This window comes from Oncorhynchus mykiss, chromosome 8, assembly GCF_057628025.1.
Source record: "Oncorhynchus mykiss isolate SJ-2025 chromosome 8, ASM5762802v1, whole genome shotgun sequence".
In the NCBI taxonomy this organism is placed as follows: domain Eukaryota; kingdom Metazoa; phylum Chordata; class Actinopteri; order Salmoniformes; family Salmonidae; genus Oncorhynchus; species Oncorhynchus mykiss.
Window position 1 is genome coordinate 77,943,186 of NC_143029.1, and position 19,315 is coordinate 77,962,500.

General features: G+C 44.3%; 1 protein-coding gene across 3 annotated transcripts in view; it reads left to right on the top strand.

Moving 5' to 3' along the window:
* LOC110530646 (phosphatidylinositol 4-phosphate 5-kinase type-1 gamma) overlaps positions 1 to 19,315 on the top strand; it is a 29,609-nt gene that overhangs the window by 6,180 nt on the left and 4,114 nt on the right. For all 3 annotated transcript variants that reach the window (XM_036986280.2, XM_036986279.2, XM_036986281.2), the window contains exons 2-16: positions 3,853 to 3,887; positions 4,071 to 4,166; positions 4,540 to 4,670; positions 4,917 to 5,034; positions 6,717 to 6,869; positions 13,132 to 13,431; positions 13,593 to 13,792; positions 14,291 to 14,374; positions 14,499 to 14,550; positions 15,507 to 15,591; positions 15,872 to 16,030; positions 16,272 to 16,401; positions 16,732 to 16,767; positions 16,874 to 16,957; positions 17,036 to 17,555. In XM_036986280.2, coding sequence (XP_036842175.2) covers positions 3,853 to 3,887; positions 4,071 to 4,166; positions 4,540 to 4,670; positions 4,917 to 5,034; positions 6,717 to 6,869; positions 13,132 to 13,431; positions 13,593 to 13,792; positions 14,291 to 14,374; positions 14,499 to 14,550; positions 15,507 to 15,591; positions 15,872 to 16,030; positions 16,272 to 16,401; positions 16,732 to 16,767; positions 16,874 to 16,957; positions 17,036 to 17,555 — 2,183 coding nt within the window. The remainder of the gene's footprint in view (positions 1 to 3,852; positions 3,888 to 4,070; positions 4,167 to 4,539; positions 4,671 to 4,916; positions 5,035 to 6,716; positions 6,870 to 13,131; positions 13,432 to 13,592; positions 13,793 to 14,290; positions 14,375 to 14,498; positions 14,551 to 15,506; positions 15,592 to 15,871; positions 16,031 to 16,271; positions 16,402 to 16,731; positions 16,768 to 16,873; positions 16,958 to 17,035; positions 17,556 to 19,315) is intronic.

Sequence of the window (19,315 nt, forward strand, 5' to 3'; positions counted from 1 at the left end):
TGTACATATCCAGGAAGATTAGCCCTGATGGTACTACCAGTGCGTATTCTGATTTCATTTGTGGATTTGTTATTTGAATTCTGGGCATCAGCATTAGTCAACTACCCTGTTCTAGCTTAGAAACAGTAATGGCGCCGGAGAGGATGGCTGCCGTTTTATTGGCTTTTATCCAACCGTGCTATTTGTTTGTTTTTTCGCATTGTTTGTAACTTATTTTATACATGATTTTGCTGCTACCGTCTCTTATGACTGAAAAGAGCTTCTGGACATCAGAACATCAATTACTCACATTTGGACTAATAATTTTTCTTTAAGAGTTGGACGGGAGGGATTTAGTCAGACACCCGAACAGGCCCTCATCCCCGTCTTTCGCAGGAGAAAGAGACAGCGATTTCGCAGAAGGAGATCGGGGTGCCTTGTGAAGATCAGTCGACGAGTGGCAAATGTACCGCTGCCATCCGTACTGTTAGCCAACGTGAAATCGCTGGATAAATGGGAAGAACTCAAAGCAAACATATCCTACCAATGGGACATTCAAAACTGTAATATCTTATGTTTCACCGAGTTGTGGCTGAACGACGACATTAATATAACATACAGCTGGTGGGTTATACACACTATCGGCAGGATAGAACAGCAGACTCCGGTAAGACAAGGGGTGGCAGTCTATGTATATTTGTAAACAACTCCCGGTGCACGATATCTAAGGAAGTCTTGAGGTTTTGCTAGCCTGAGGTAGAGTGTCTCATGATAAGCTATCTACCTAGAGAGGTTTCATCTATATTTTATGTAGCTGTCTACCTACCACCACAGACCGATGCTGGCACTAAGACCACACTCAATGAGCTGTATACCGCCATAAGCAAACAGGAAAACGCTCATCCAGAGGCGGCGCTCCTAGTGGCCAGGAACTTTAATGCAGGGAAACTTAAATCAGTTTTACCTAATTTCTATCAGCATGTTGAATGTGCAACCAGAGGGAAAAAACTCTAGACCAACTTTACTCCACACACAGAGACGCGTACAAAGCTCTAACTCGCCTTCCATTTGGAAAATCTGACCATAATTATATCCTCCTGATTCCTGCTTACAAGCAAATATTCAAGCAGGAAGCACCAGTGACTCGGTCAATAAAAAAAGTGGTCAGATGAAGCAGATGCTAAACTGCAGGACTGTTTTGATGTCACAGACTGAATATGTTCCGGGATTCTTCCGATGGCATTGAGGAGTACACCACATCAGTCACTGGCTTCATCAATATGTGCATCGATGACTTTGTCCCCACATTGACTGTATGTACATACCCCAACCAGAAGCCATGGATTACAGGCAATATCTGCACTGAGCTAAAGGGTAGAGCTGCCGCTTTCAAGGAGCTGGACTCTAACCCGGAAGCTTATAAGAAATCCCGCTATGCCCTCCGACGAACCATCAGACAGGCAAAGCGTCAATACAGGACTAAGATCGAATCGTACTACACTGGCTCCGGTGTTCCTTGGAAGTGGCAGGGCTTGCAAACTATTACAGACTACAAAGGAAAGCACAACCAAGAGCTGCCCTGTGACACAAGCCTACCAGACGAGCTAAATAACTTGTGTGCTCGCTTCGAGGCAAGTAACATTTAAAACATGCATGAGAGCGTCAGCTGTTCCGGACAACTGTGTGATCACGCTCTCCACAGCCGATGTAAGATGCAAGACCTTTAAACAGGTCAACATTCACAAGGCTGCAGGGACAGAATGATTACCCAGACTTGTACTCTGAGCATACGCTGACCAACTGTCAAGCATCTTCACTGACATTTTCAACCTCTCCCTGTCTGAGTCTGTAATACCAACATGTTTCAAGCAGACCACCATAGTCCCTGTGCCCAAGAACACTAAGGTATCCTGCCTAAATGACTACCAACCCGTAGACCTGACGTCTGTAGCCATGAAGTGCTTTGGAGGCTGATCATGGCTCACATCAACACCATAATCCCAGAAACCCTAGACCCACTTCAATTTGCGTACTGACCCAACAGATCCACAGATGATGCAACCTCTATTGTACTCCACACTGCCCTTTCACACCTGGACAAAAGGAACACCTATGTGAGAATGCTATTCATTGACTACAGCTCAGCGTTCAACAGCATAGTGCCCTCAAAGCTCATCACTAAGCTAAGGACCCTGGGACTAAACACCGCCCTCTGCAACTGGATCCTGGACTTCCTGACGGGCCATCCCCAGGTGGTAAGGGTAGGTAACAACACATCCGCCACACTGATCCTCAACATGGGGGCCCCTCATGTTGCGTGCTCATTCCCCTCCTGTGCTCCCTGTCACTCATGACTGCACGGTCAGGCACGACTCCAACACCATCATTAAGTTTGCCGATGATACAACGGTTGTAGGTCTGATCACCGACAACGACGAGACAGCCTATAGGGAGGAGGTCAGAGACCTGACAGTGTGGTTCAAGGACAACAACCTCTCCCTCAACGTGATCAAGACAAAGGAGATTATTCTGGACTACAGGAAAAGAAGGATCGAGCACGCCCCCATTCTCACCGATGAGGCTGTATTGGAGCAGGTTGAGGGCTTCAAATATCTTGGCGTCCACTTCACCAACAAACCAACATGGTCCAAGAACACCAAGACAGTCGTGAAGAGGGCATGACAAAACCTATTCCCCCTCAGGAGACTGAAAAGATTTGGCATGGGTCTTCAGATCCTCAAAAGGTTCTACAGCTGCACCATCGAGAGTAACTTTGGCAGATTGTATCACTGCCTGGTATGGCAACTTCTCGGCCTTTGACCACAAAGCACTACAGAGGGTAGTGCGTACGGCGCAGTACATCCCCCGGGCCAAGCTTCCTGCCATCCAGAATCTCTATACCAGGCGGTGTAACAGGAAGGCCCTAAAAATTGGCAAAGACTCCAGCCACCCTATTCACAGACTGTTCTCTCTGCTACCGTATGGCAAGCGGTACCGGAATGCCAAGTCTAGGTCCAATAGGCTTCTAAACCGCTTCTACCCCCAAGCCATAAGACTCTTGAACATCTAATCAAATGGCTATGCAGACCATTTGCCTTGCCCACCCCCCCCCCCCCTCTTCTACGCTGCTGCTACCCTCTGTTATTATCTATTCATAGTCACTTTAATACCTCTACCTCGACTAAACGGTGCACCCTGTATATAGCCTCACTATTGCTATTTTACTGCTGCTCTTTATTCGTTACTTTAATGTCTTACTTTTTTTTGTATTTTCTTAAAACTGCATTGTTGGTTAAGGACTTATAAGTAAGCATTTCAATGTAAGTTGTACTGCACCTGTTGTATGCGGTGTGACAAATAAAATTTGATTTGATCTGAAACAGGTGTGAATAATACAAACGTAATATAATGCATTTGATGGATGGTCCGTGTGTGTGTGTGACACCTTGTTGGGTTGGTAAGTGATGACCACCTGCACTTGACTGCCAACGAGGGCAAGAGTCCAGCATTGTATGGTTAGGGCAGCATGGGTCAAGTCTCAGGTTGATGTGTGTGTGAGTGTGTGTCGGTAATGTCAGTGTGTGTTGGGTATGGTGTCCAACACTGGTGATAGTAGACTTGGGTTGGCCCATCATTATTCTTCACTACACCCCTCTAGCTGATGTTTCCCAGAGGAAATACACCTTTAATAGTAGTAGAGATATAGTATAGAAACATAGATGTACGTAACTTGATTTTGGTGTTTTATACCCTCCTGGCAATAACAGGTGCATACTGGGGCCTTTTATCCTGGTTCATGTATGTATCTCACAATTAGGCCTAAATTATGCATTGATGTTCTCTTTTTCTCTCTTCTCTGTTTATCAACAAAAGACACTGGTCGTAGGGAGTCTACAATAACTAGTGAGGTGAGGGCTAGTTACACACACACACACACACACACACACACACACACACACACACACACACACACACACACACACACACACACACACACACACACACCACCAAAATTACATATGTTTTTATGCAGTGCGGCATGCTATGTAAGTAACCCACAAGTAAAGCCAGTCTCCCCTCTTCTCTGTCAGATGCCGTCCCCCACAGCTCAGGGTCTAGGCCCAGGTCAGGAGAAGAAGATCGGCCACAGGAGAGTAGATGCCTCTGGAGAGACCACCTATAAGAAGGTACACTACTCCTTTCCTCTTCTGCATCCCTCTCTCACCTTTCCTCTTCTGCATCCCTCTCTCACCTTTCCTCTCCTGAATCTCTCTCCTTCCCCTCTCATCTTCATGTTCTTCTATTCTCTCTCCACTATCTCTCCTCCCTCCATCCCATACCTTACTTGTCTCTCCTTCTTCCCTCTCTTCCATGTCCATGTCTTCCATGTCCTCTCCTACCTCTCTGTTTTCTTCCTTCTTCTCTCCCCAGACCTTTCTGTACTTCTTTGACTTCTCCTATCTCACTGTCCTCCTCTCATCCTTTTCCTCCCTCATTTTAATTTTCATGGATCTATTTTGGTGACTTGTGGTTTGTAACCTGCCTGCCTGTGCCCTCCAGACCACGTCCTCTGCCCTGAAAGGTGCCATCCAGCTGGGCATCGGCTACACGGTGGGCAACCTGAGCTCCAAGCCAGAGAGAGATGTCCTCATGCAGGACTTCTACGTGGTGGAGAGCATCTTCTTCCCCAGGTGTGTGTCTGACTTTGTGTGTGTGTGTGTGTGTGAATGGCAGATGTGTGTCTGACTTTGTGTGTGTGTGTGTGGATGGCAGATGTGTGTGTTTACAAATGGGGAGGGGTGTTTTTTGTTTTTGGTGTGTGGATAAAACCACCTACAAAGTGAAATGCTCTCTAGTACAATAACTCGTTCTCTCCCTTTCTCTCTCCTGTCGTTCTCTCTTTCTGCCTCTCATCCTCACTCCCATCTTCTCTCCAGTGAGGGCAGTAACCTGACTCCTGCCCATCACTACCCAGACTTCAGGTTTAAGACCTACGCCCCTGTGGCCTTCCGCTACTTCCGAGAACTGTTTGGGATCCGGCCAGATGACTACCTGGTGAGAGACAGTAACCATAGTAACCTCAATAAATATAGCACTACAGATAGTCTTGTTAATACCTAGGTTAAAGCTGCAATATGTAACTTTCTGGGCAACCTGACCAAATTCACATAGAAATGTGAGTTATAGCTCTGCCATTCTCATTGAAAGCAAGTCTAAGAAGCTATTTCTATGCGCTATTTCTATGCTTCCCGTTCTTAAGTTTCATTTTAGCGTCTTTTACTTGCTGTTTTGTACACCAGCTTCAAACAGCTGAAAATACTTCGGGTTATGGAAAATATATTTCACAGCGGTTTAGATGTTACAATGATTCTCTACACAATGACAACTTGTTTTGTCACAAACTGAAATTAGGCAAACTATTTGAATTTTTGCAACCAGGAAATGGCAGAGCGATTTCTGCATATTGCACTTTTAAATAAAGTGTCCTACATCAGGTGATTAAATGCATAACTAACATGACATCCTGTGGATTTATCAAGGAAACATAACCCCCGGTTACATCCAGTCTGACTTCCCCGTCCTCTGGCCGCAAAAACACACACACACACACGCACACATGCACAGAAATACATTAGGAACACCTAATGTATTAGGAACACCTGCTCTTTCCATGACAGACTATCCAGGTGAAAGCTTGGATTTCTTAGTGATGTCATTTGTTAAATCAACTTCAATCAGTGTAGATGAAAGGGAAGAGACAGGTTAAATAAGGATTTTCTAAGCCTTGAGACAATTGAGACATACAGGAATCTGTATGTGTGCCATTCAGAGGGTGAATGGGCAAGACAAAATATTTAAGTGCCTTTGAACAGGGTATGGTAGAAGATGCTAGGCGCACCGGATTGAGTGTGTCAACAACTGCAAGTCTGCTGAGTTTTTCACAAGCAACAGCCAATTTGACACTACTGTGGGAAGAATTGGAGTCAACATGGGCCAGCATCCCTGTGGAACGCTTTCAACACCATGTAGAGTCCATGCCCCGACGAATTCAGGCTGTTCTGAGGGCAAAAGGGGTGCAACTCAATATTAGGAAGGTGTTAGGAATGTGCTGGATTAATGCAGCAATCTATGCATATGTACACTGAGTATACATATGCATAGATTGACTCACACACACACCACACTTACACTCTTACACACATACTGTAAATGCATGCACATACACACGTGCACACACAGTCACTCCTTCAAAATCACACTCTACTTGCACCAGATGGAGATTAGCAGATTAAGACGTTCTTTTTAAAGCTCCAAGCTGATAACAGTAGACAGTCAGGTACAGTATAGGCCTAATCAGAAACAACCTTTTTGTGTATCTGTTTCTATTTGTATCTATGGGTTTTCTATGCATGGTTTTACACTTACAGGTAATAGTAATGTTTTAGTCTCATTGCATTAATCCAGCATTTTTCTGAATACGGGGTATCATATACTTGTGTAGAGACTGAGAGGATCTTCACACTCTCCCCTTAAGCTTGTTAAGCCCCTGTGTTTATCTGGCCTTCCAGACTCCACTTCAGGTGTCTGTAGAAAGTAGAAACCCTGCAAAGTGCCTAATGAAGGTCTGAAGCATGTAAAGTGCCCTATTTGAACCACTTCAGTGTTGGTGCCATTTTCTATGCTATCTCTATGACTCACTGACCTAACCTGTGTGTATATCTATGCTCTCTCTCCAGTACTCTCTATGTAACGAGCCCCTGATCGAGCTGTCCAACCCGGGGGCCAGCGGCTCCATATTCTATGTAACCAGGGACGATGAGTTCATCATCAAAACAGTCAATGCCAAGGAGGCGGAGTTTCTGCAGAAACTACTTCCTGGATACTACATGGTTAGTCTGTCACAAGCTCCCCCTTCATTCTAAGAAATAAAAAGTGTGTGTGTTTGTGTTGGTCACTTTGACCCTTGGCCCCTGGGGTTAACCTATGGTCAGCTGTGACGCTAATGAGGCTAAGCACACTACTAAGACACACGCCTAAAGCACACACACGACCAGAGGCTTTGAGTCCAGCCGACTCACATCTGTCAAGTGTATGGGCCAGGAGCCAGGGTCGCTCTAGGCAGAATCTGCAGGGGCATTTTCTTGTTAATATTGTTATCATAATTAAGTTTATATAACGTATAGCAAGCTTATCAATAAAACGACAGTACAGTATTCTTGTTTTTATACAGTGCCTTGCGAAAGTATTCGGCCCCCTTGAACTTTGCGACCTTTTGCCACATTTCAGGCTTCAAACATAAAGATATAACACTGTATTTTTTTGTGACGAATCAACAACAAGTGGGACACAATCATGAAGTGGAACGACATTTATTGGATATTTCAAACTTTTTTAACAAATCAAAAACTGAAAAATTGGGCGTGCAAAATTATTCAGCCCCTTTACTTTCAGTGCAGCAAACTCTCTCCAGAAGTTCAGTGAGGATCTCTGAATGATCCAATGTTGACCTAAATGACTAATGATGATAAATACAATCCACCTGTGTGTAATCAAGTCTCCGTATAAATGCACCTGCACTGTGATAGTCTCAGAGGTCCGTTAAAAGCGCAGAGAGCATCATGAAGAACAAGGAACACACCAGGCAGGTCCGAGATACTGTTGTAAAGAAGTTTAAAGCCGGATTTGGATACGAAAAGATTTCCCAAGCTTTAAACATCCCAAGGAGCACTGTGCAAGCGATAATATTGAAATGGAAGGAGTATCAGACCACTGCAAATCTACCAAGACCTGGCCGTCCCTCTAAACGTTCAGCTCATACAAGGAGAAGACTGATCAGAGATGCAGCCAAGAGGCCCATGATCACTCTGGATGAACTGCAGAGATCTACAGCTGAGGTGGGAGACTCTGTCCATAGGACAACAATCAGTCGTATATTGCACAAATCTGGCCTTTATGGAAGAGTGGCAAGAAGAAAGCCATTTCTTAAAGATATCCATAAAAAGTGTCGTTTAAAGTTTGCCACAAGCCACCTGGGAGACACACCAAACATGTGGAAGAAGGTGCTCTGGTCAGATGAAACCAAAATTGAACTTTTTGGTAACAATGCAAAACGTTATGTTTGGCGTAAAAGCAACACATCTGAACACACCATCCCCACTGTCAAACATGGTGGTGGCAGCATCATGGTTTGGGCCTGCTTTTCTTCAGCAGGGACAGGGAAGATGGTTAAAATTGATGGGAAGATGGATGGAGCCAAATACAGGACCATTCTGGAAGAAAACCTGATGGAGTCTGCAAAAGACCTGAGACTGGGACGGAGATTTGTCTTCCAACAAGACAATGATCCAAAACATAAAGCAAAATCTACAATGGAATGGTTCAAAAATAAACATGTCCAGGTGTTAGAATGGCCAAGTCAAAGTCCAGACCTGAATCCAATCGAGAATCTGTGGAAAGAACTGAAAACTGCTGTTCACAAATGCTCTCCATCCAACCTCACTGAGCTCGAGCTGTTTTGCAAGGAGGAATGGGAAAAAATGTCAGTCTCTTGATGTGCAAAACTGATAGAGACATACCCCAAGCGACTTACAGCTGTAATCGCAGCAAAAGGTGGCGCTACAAAGTATTAACTTAAGGGGGCTGAATAATTTTGCACGCCCAATTTTTCAGTTTTTGATTTGTTAAAAAAGTTTGAAATATCCAATAAATGTCGTTCCACTTCATGATTGTGTCCCACTTGTTGTTGATTCTTCACAAAAAAAAGTTTTATATCTTTATGTTTGAAGCCTGAAATGTGTCAAAAGGTCGCAAAGTTCAAGGGGGCCGAATACTTTCGCAAGGCACTGTATAAATGTATGGTTTAATGAACATTCATTTCCCAGACATTTCTTATTTCTAATCATTTTGAAGGGGAAATGTTGGTCCTACTTTATCTGGATAGTCTCAAGTATATGATCTACAGATGGTCATACTATCAACAAACTACAGTGCCTTCAGAAAGTATTCCACATTTTGTTGTGGTACAGCCTGGATTCAAAATTTATTCAATTTATTTTGTTTTTCACACATCTACACACAATACCCCATGATGATAAAGTGAAAACATGTTTTTAGGCACCTTTTCAAATATATTGAAAATATATATCTCATTTACATACAGTGCCGTGAAAAAGTATTTGCTCCGTTTCTCTGGTTGACTCAAGTGTTCTAAAAAGCACCTGGATGATCATCAAGACTCTTGGAAGAATGTTCTATGAAAAGATGTGTCAAATGTAGAACTTTTTGGATGAGATGGGTCCCATTATATCTGGCGAAAACCAAACACTGCATTCCACAGTAAGACCCTCCTACCAAAGAAAACCAAACACTGCATTCCACAGTAAGACCCTCCTACCAAAGAAAACCAAACACTGCATTCCACAGTAAGACCCTCCTACCAAAGAAAACCAAACACTGCATTCCACAGTAAGAACCTCCTACCAAAGAAAACCAAACACTGCATTCCACAGTAAGACCCTCCTACCAAAGAAAACCAAACACTGCATTCCACAGTAAGACCCTCCTACCAAAGAAAACCAAACACTGCATTCCACAGTAAGAACCTCCTACCAAAGAAAACCAAACACTGCATTCCACAGTAAGAACCTCCTACCAAAGAAAACCAAACACTGCATTCCACAGTAAGAACCTCCTACCAAAGAAAACCAAACACTGCATTCCACAGTAAGAACCTCCTACCAAAGAAAACCAAACACTGCATTCCACAGTAAGAACCTCCTACCAAAGAAAACCAAACACTGCATTCCACAGTAAGAACCTCCTACCAAAGACAACCAAACACTGCATTCCACAGTAAGAACCTCCTACCAAAGAAAACCAAACACTGCATTCCACAGTAAGAACCTCATACCAACGGTCAGCATGGTGGTGGTAGTGTGATGGTTTGGAGATGCTTTACTACCCCAGGACCTGGACCACCTGCTTTAATAGAAGGAACCATGAGTTCTGCTCTGTATCAGATAATTATATATGAGAATGTCAGGCCATCCATCAGTGAGCTGAAGCTATAGTGCAGCTGGGTCATGCAGCAAGACAATGATCCGGATTGTACAATATTTTCATATTATTATAAAAAAATTATTCAAGATCTGTCAAGTTGGTTATTGATCATTGCTACACAGACATTTTTCAAGTCTTGCCATAGATTTTCAAGTAGATTTAAGTCAAAACTGTAACTCATCTTGATAAAGGCTCTGTAATTGTTTTAAAGTCATCATTGTAGCTGTTTTAAAGTCATCATAGGCCTCATAGTGAAATCCAGGAGCAGTTTCCTTCCTCTCTGGCAACTGAGTTAGGAAGGGTGCCTATATCTTTGTAGTGACTGAGTGTATTGATACACCATCCAAAGTGTAAGTAATAACTTCAGCATGCCATCCACATCGACGGGACAGTAGTGGAGAAGGTGGAAAGTTCCTCGATGTACACATCACTGACATACTGAAATGGTCCACCCACACAGACAGCGTGGTGAAGATGGCGCAACAGCCTCAACCTCAGGAGGCTGAATTAATTTGACTTGTCACCTAAAACACGTACAAACTTTTACAGATGCACAATCAAGAGCATTCTGTCGGGCTGTATCACTGTCTGGTACGGCAACTGCACTGCCCTCAACCGCAAGGCTCTCCAGAGGGTAGTGTGGTCTGCACAACGCATCACCAGGGGCAAACTACCTGCCCTCCAGGACACCTACAGCAACTGATGTCACAGGAAGGTGCTACTGCACTGCAAGCGGTACCGGAGCGCCAAGTCTAGGACCAAAAGGCTCCTTAACAGCTTCTATCCCCAAGCCATAAGACTGCTGAACAACTAATCAAATGGCCACCCAGACTATTTACATTGTCCCCCCCCCCCTTGTTTTTACACTGCTGCTACTCGCTGTTTATTATCTATGCATAATCACTTTACCCCCTGTACAGTATATAGACGCGTTATTGTTATGTACATTTATTGTGTTACTTTTTGATTGATTCATTTTTTAAATTTACTTTTGTTTATTTAGTAAATATTTTATTAACTCTATTTCTTGAACTGCATTGTTGGTTAAGGGCTTGTAAGTAAGCATTTCACGGTAAGGTCTACTACACCTGTTGTATTCGGTGCATGTGACAAATACAATGTGTGGTCTACCACATTGCAGCTGAGCTGTTGTTGCTCCTAGACATTTCCACCTCACAATAACAGCACTCACAGTTGACTGGGGCAGCTCCAGCAGGGCAGAAATTTGACGAACTGACTTATTGGGAAGGTGGCGTCCTATGATTGTGCCACGTTGAAAGTCATTGAGCTCTTCAGTTAGGCAATTCTACTGCCAAAGTTTGTCAATGGAGATTGCATGGCTGTGTGCTCAATTTTATAAACCTGTCAGCAATGGGTGTGGCTAAAATAGCAGAAGCCATTAATTTGAAGGGGTGTCCACATACTTTTGTACAGTATATATAGTGTATGTTGTTTAAGTGATAATGCCTGAGAAGACAGTGTTTGGAGGATATAATTGGCAAACCATGCCAATATATCCTCCAATCACAGGTTTCGAGGGCATTGTCATTTTTATACAACGGATTACCAACATATTAAAATAATGATTGACATTTTTCCATTAAAAACTTTTTGGGGGATCAATTTATTCATACCATTTCATCCTTCCACAAGATATAGTCCTGACACAAATTTAGGGTAGCTACCCAAAACGGCTTGTTGTTCGATCTATCGGTTCGGTTGCCAGAGACGCAACCTAGTTATTTTTGTTCTGTATCTATGGATCCCACAGGAGGCTGCTGAGGGGAGGACGGCTCATAATAACGGCTGGAACAGAGCAAATGGAATGGCATCAAACACATGGAAACCATGTGTTTGATGTATTTCGTATCATTCCACTAATTCTGCTCCAACCATTACCACAAGCCCGTCCTCCCCAATTAAGGTACCACCAACCTCCTGTGATGGATGCGACCCAGTGGTTCATTCTAAATGTTCTATTGTCGTACTGGCTGGCAACCTTCTTATCCCTTGCTTAGCCAACTACGGCTAATTTACGTTCAGGTCAAACAGTGCAGCCAGAATAACAGAAAAGTTGCTGCATTTGTTTAAGCTGTTTTCTAGTGACATTTATTTGGATACATCCATAACAATGAGCTAATGATGCACAATTTCATCTGGAATAGAAAATGTGCTCCCTCGTCAGGACACTGTTGTTCAGAGGAGCTAGCCAACAACACAGCTAACACAATAACTTCAAACTGAAGCTGGAAAGACTGCAAACTAATTGCTTTTTTCGTTTTGTTTGACCTGTTTTCTTTTGACAGTAATTTGTATATATCCATAAATATTTTGCTGATTCATGATTTTGATTGGCTGAGAAAAGCTGCCTGTCTGTCTGTCTTATCCCTAGACCAACAATGTTGCAAATGTTGGAGAGACAGACAGCAAGACTTATACAAATCTCCGCTATTGAAAACCAATTGCTACTCTAAAAGAAATGGGAGATAATGTCTACATGCTTTTTATGGTGGAGATGAAGTTTATAAATTGCCTGGCTGCGCTGATGAGACAGTGGATTGCGCAGTCAGATGGAACAGAGTAAATAGGCATTTTAAAGTCATAGATTTAGCCAGTGGTAACTTGTGGAATAGACACCAATCAGCGTCCAGGATTAGACCCCCCTATTGAACATCTACAAACTATCCACAAGCATCTACCTGGGACTATCCAAATAAAGTGTTTCTGAAATGTTTAACTAGTTGAACTGACATATCTCTAGTTGAACTGACATATCTCTGACATATATCTAGTTGAACTGACATATCTCTAGTTGAACTGACATATCTCTGACATATCTCTATTTGAACTGACATATCTCTGACATATCTCTAGTTGAACTGACATATCTCTGACATATCTCTAGTTGAACTGACATATCTCTGAAATCCACTGGATTTTTCATGTCCTGCTCAATATGATGGCCAGTAGGATTTCCTGTTGTTGCATGAAAAGAACACTGAAATAGGCACACAATTCTCTTTTTTGCACCCTTTAATTTTCTCTCCCTCCTCCTCTTCTTCTTCTCCCCTCTTCCTCTCCTCCTCTCTCTAGAATCTGAATCAGAACCCGAGGACCCTGCTTCCTAAGTTCTTTGGTCTCTACTGCGTCCAGTGTGGTGGTAAAAACATCCGTATCGTGGTCATGAACAATGTGTTACCGCGCGCCGTACGCATGCACCTCAAGTTCGACCTGAAGGGCTCCACGTATAAACGGCGTGCGTCGAAGAAAGAGAGGGAGAAATCGAATCCCACCTTTAAAGATCTGGACTTTATATCAGATGTACCGGACGGACTGACACTGGATCAGGATACATATGGTGCTCTGCTTAAGACCCTACAGAGAGATTGTCTGGTGAGAGAGAGGGAGGAGAGGGTGAGGGGAGGGGGGAGGAGAGGGGATGTGGACGGGGGCGCGGGGGGGGGGGGGGCATTATGACCTGTGTGTCTGTGCTGTCTGGTAGCTCCTGCTATCATTCATTCTGACCTCCATTCTCTGTATGGGTGGTACCCCAGGTGCTAGAGAGCTTTAAAATCATGGATTACAGTCTGTTGCTGGGGGTCCATAACCTGGGCCAGGCTGGGAGAGAGTCCCAGGGCTCACCAGCAGGGGGCGATGAGAAGAAACCTGTGACCCAGAGAGCCCTCTACTCTACTGCCATGGAGTCTATACAGGGAGGCAAGACGTGTAGAGACACACTAGACCACGATGCTACGTGAGTTATCCAGCTTAACACACAAAGGCACACGTGTGCAAACACACACACACAATGATTCCATGTGTCTTGAAGTCTTTTCCCCCTACATGAGATTCTCTCTGCCTCTTTCTTTCTTTCTTTCTTTCTTTCTTTTCTCTCTCTCTCTCTCTCTCTCTCTCTCTCTCTCTCTCTCTCTCTCTCTCTCTCTCTCTCTCTCTCTCTCTCTCTCTCTCTCTCTCTCTCTCTCTCTCTCTCTCTCTCTCTCTCTCTCTCTCTCTCTCTCTCTCTCTCTCTCTCTCTCTCTCTCTCTCTCTCTCTCTCTCTCTCTCTCTCTCTCTCTCTCTCTCTCTCTCTCTCTCTCTCTCTCTCTCTCTCTCTCTCTCTCTCTCTCTCTCTCTCTCTCTCTCTCTCTCTCTCTCTCTCTCTCTCTCTCTCTCTCTCTCTCTCTCTCTCTCTCTCTCTCTCTCTCTCTCTCTCTCTCTCTCTCTCTCTCTCTCTCTCTCTCTCTCCCTCCAGAATGGGTGGTATTCCTTCTGTGGATGGTAAAGGAGAACAACTCCTTCTTTTTATTGGAATCATCGATATCCTGCAGTCCTACAGGTTCATTTCACAAAATCACTCACTGTGCTACTAATGTCCTACTAATCAATAGCACCAGTACTAATATAATGATGTATGAATCACTGAGTTTTTTTCTCATCCAGTTACCTTTACTGTCCTTTAGGGTCATCAAGAAACTGGAACACTCATGGAAGTCTCTGATTAGTAATGACGGGGTGAGTCCAGTCCGTAGACTGTAGAACCTTACCTAGGCTTACACAGGCCTGGTGACTAAGCACTTTACCTAGGCTTGCACAGGCCCAGTGACTAGCACTTTACCTAGGCTTACACAGGCCCGGTGACTAGCACTTTACCTAGGCTTGCACAGGCCCAGTGACTAGCACTTTACCTAGGCTTACACAGGCCCGGTGACTAGCACCTTACCTAGGCTTACACAGGCCCAGTGACTAGCACTTTACCTAGGCTTGCACAGGCCCAGTGACTAGCACTTTACCTAGGCTTACACAGGCCCGGTGACTAGCACCTTACCTAGGCTTACACAGGCCCAGTGACTAGCACTTTACCTAGGCTTGCACAGGCCCAGTGACTAGCACTTTACCTAGGCTTACACAGGCCCGGTGACTAGCACCTTACCTAGGCTTACACAGGCCCAGTGACTAGCACTTTACCTAGGCTTGCACAGGCCCAGTGACTAGCACTTTACCTAGGCTTACACAGGCCCGGTGACTAGCACCTTACCTAGGCTTACACAGGCCCAGTGACTAGCACTTTACCTAGGCTTGCACAGGCCCAGTGACTAGCACCTTACCTAGGCTTGCACAGGCCCGGTGACTAGGACTTTTCTAGTGCCCGCGCCAATTCGTTGATATATATATGTTGAAGAGGGTGGGGCTTAAGCTGCATCCCTGTCTAACCCCACGACCCTGTGTGAAGAAATGTTTGTGTTTTTTGCCAATTTTAACCGCACTCTCTCTTTGTCTCATTTTCTCTCTCTCTCTCTCTCTCTCTCTCTCTCTCTCTCTCTCTCTCTCTCTCTCTCTCTCTCTCTCTCTCTCTCTCTCTCTTTGTCTCATTTTCTCTCTCTCTCTCTCTCTCTCTCTCTCTCTCTCTCTCTCTCTCTCTCTCTCTCTCTCTCTCTTTCTCTCTCTCTCTCTCTCTCTCTCCCTCTCAGGACACAGTGTCAGTCCACAGGCCTAGTTTCTATGCAGACAGGTTCTACAAGTTCTGCAGCACCACTGTCTTCAGAAAGAGCTGCTGTGAGTAGAAACACATTCACTACATAAATGCTTCACAAATCATCTATAACTGTACAGCTGTGTGACATAACCATGCATTTATTTGTTCACATTTATTAATCCTTTATAGATCAGGAAATACAGTTATATATGAATCCCATGTATGTAGTGCTTATGAAGCATATTTCTGCTCAGAAACCATATATTGAGATTGAGTAATTGATTCATTGAGTTTTCCTTCTGACTGATTTCATTATCCTCTGTCCTCCCCCTCCTTCTCTCATCTTCTCCTCCCACCCAGCCCTGAGGTCTTCTCCCTCCAAGAGGGGGCGAGGAGGGGCTCTGCCCACACCCAAAAACAGTGTCCAAACACAGCTGTCCATAGAGAGAGAGGAGAACCAGGAGAACGAGAAGCTGCACCTCAGAGCGGCTCGCGGCTCCCGCCTGCTGGAGGAGGACGGTAAGACAGTTACTACACTCCACATCCATGCAGAGGGTGACCTGAAAATGGCAGACAAGTGTTTGAGGACTCTTTTCAACACAAGCTATTTAGATGTCGTGTCATGTTCTCTAGTGGTAGATTACTAATACTGATGCTGTTTTCAATGTCAGCAATTTAATGAGTATTTAATTCAAAATGGGGGTTGCATGGGTTTCTCTCTCTCTTTCTCTCTCTCTCTCTCTCTCTCTCTCTCTGTCAGGTCAGAGAGAACACCCCCACACCCCTCCATCTTTTGAGGATGCGACCACAGCATCCATTGCGACCACTCTCTCCTCCAACAACTCTCTCCCTACCACACCGTTTGACACACCAGAACACCCACGCTTCAGGTACACGTATATATGCACACACACACACACACACACACACACACACACACACACACACACACACACACACACACACACACACACACACACACACACACACACACACACACACACACACACACTCCTACATTTACACACACACACACACTCCTACATTTACACACACACAAACACACACACACACACACTCCTACATTTACACACACACACACACGCTCCTACATTTACGCACACACACACTCCTACATTTACACACACACACACTCCTACATTTACACACACACACACTCCTACATATACACACTCACCTGTCCCTGTTCTACCCTTCAGGAGGCCAACTCACTCTCCACGGGACCGTGAAGACAGGTAAGCAGTCTTATTTCTTACCCTTCAATCCAACACATCTCATTCCATCTGACCATTCTGACTGTGATTGAAGTTCTGATGTCACATCCTGTGCTGTCCCATATAGTTTCAGGTCACAGCTGGAAGTAGTGGAGGTGCACGAGCAAACCGTCACTGTGGCGGTGGAGGTGAAGAGGGAATCTACAACCTGGTACACACACACACACACACACACACACACACACACACACACACCTATCTGACTGTAGCGTTTCTATCTCTGTCACAGTGTGGTTCCAGAGGACCTTCAGGACTCTAAAGTAACAGAGGAGAAAGTCATCACACAGGCCACAGCTGCTGCCCCCACCTCCTCTACACCTCCTTCAACCCCTCCTTCCTCCTCCACCCCTCCATCCTCCACCCCTCCCTCCTCATTCCCTCCAGCGTCCACTCTCCCTCATTCACTTCCTCAATCAATCTCTTCCTCCTCTGCCCCTCACTCTAACTCCACTCTGCCCTATTCTTTCACTCGTCCTTCCTCCACCCCTCAGTCATCAGCTGTCATCGCCTCCACTCTTCCACCCTCTGCAGTCCCTCAAGACTCCGCCTCTCCCTCTTCCACCACTCATGCATCTACCAATCCCTCCTCCTCTCCCCATTCTTCACTCCTTCCCACCACCCCTCCCTCCTCTCTCCCTCCGAGCCCCCAGGTGACAGCGGAACGCTATTCGTCCAATCATCTGTCTGTCACCTCGTCCGTCAGCCACAACTCACTGGAGGGGGAGGTGCCAGTCTCTGACATCTACTTCGTAAGTCGTGTGTGTGCGTGTGTGTATTCTTGACTGCTTGTGTGTGTGTGTGTGGGTGACTGCTTGTGTGTGTGTGTGTGTGTGGATGACTGCGTGTGTGTGTGTGTGTGTGTGTGCGTGCGTGTGTGTGTGTGTGTGTGGATGACTGTGTGTGTGTGTGTGTGTGTGTGTGCGTGCGTGCGTGCGTATGTTGAGTGTGACAGCTGTTTTTGTCTACTGGGGTTTTGGTTTTCTTACTGTTGGGCAGTAAGGACAGCAAGTTTGATCTATGAGGGTGAGGGTGTGTGTCGTTTGCTGCTATCGATCATTAATCACAAAGTGGGGCTTTAAAGCATGTGGTGATAGAGGTTGGATTGAATCCTGAGACACCACATGCTGGATTATAACTATACTGCTGAAACAGCAACGGGAGAGACTACAGAATACTGCACTAAAAGTCTGTTCTGTGTTGTGTTGTGTGTATTGCATGATGTTTGCATGTTTGCATGGTGCATGTGTGTTGCTCATGCCTGACCGATCCATATATTATTCCAGTCATGTGATTCATAATCACTCAGTCATGTGGTTCATAATCACTCAGTCATGTGATTCATAATCACTCAGTCATGTGGTTCATAATCACTCAGTCATGTGGTTCATAATCACTCAGTCATGTGATTCATAATCACTCAGTCATGTGGTTCATAATCACTCAGTCATGTGGTTCATAATCACTCAGTCATGTGGTTCATAATCACTCAGTCATGTGATTTATAATCACTCAGTCATGTGATTCATAATCACTCAGTCATGTGGTTCATAATCACTCAGTCATGTGGTTCATAATCACTCAGTCATGTGATTCATAATCACTCAGTAATGTGATTTATAATCACAGTCATGTGATTCATAATCACTCAGTCATGTGGTTCATAATCACTCAGTCATGTGGTTCATAATCACTCAGTCATGTGGTTCATAATCACTCAGTCATGTGATTCATAATCACTCAGTCATGTGGTTCATAATCACTCAGTCATGTGATTCATAATCACTCAGTCATGTGATTCATAATCACTCAGTCATGTGATTTATAATCACTCAGTCGTGATTCATAATCACTCAGTCATGTGATTTATAATCACTCAGTCATGTGATTCATAATCACTCAGTCATGTGGTTCATAATCACTCAGTCATGTGATTCATAATCACTCAGTCATGTGGCTCATAATCACTCAGTCATGTGATTCATAATCCCTCAGTCATGTGATTCATAATCACTAAGTCATGTGATTCATAATCCCTCAATCATGTGATTTTATAATCACTCAGTCATGTGATTCATAATCCCTCAGTCATGTGATTTATAATCACTCAGTCATGTGATTCATAATCACTCAGTCATGTGATTCATAATCCCTCAGTCATGTGATTCATAATCACTCAGTCATGTGATTCATAATCACTCAGTCATGTGATTCATAATCACTCAGTCATGTGATTCATAATCACTCAGTCATGTCAGTATATGTCAACAGCAGTCAGTAACAGACTGGTGGTTCATTCAATATACTGTTGTTTTGGCTCTGTGCTCCATTCCATTGGATTTGAAATGATACAATGACAATGACTATAGCTTTAATTTGAGGGTATTTTCATCCATATCAGGTGAACCGTTTAGAAATTACTAAACGTTTTGTACATTTTAGGGGACCAAAAGTATTGGGACAAATTCACTTATAAAACGGTTATTTGGCTGTCCCCATAGGAGAACCCTTT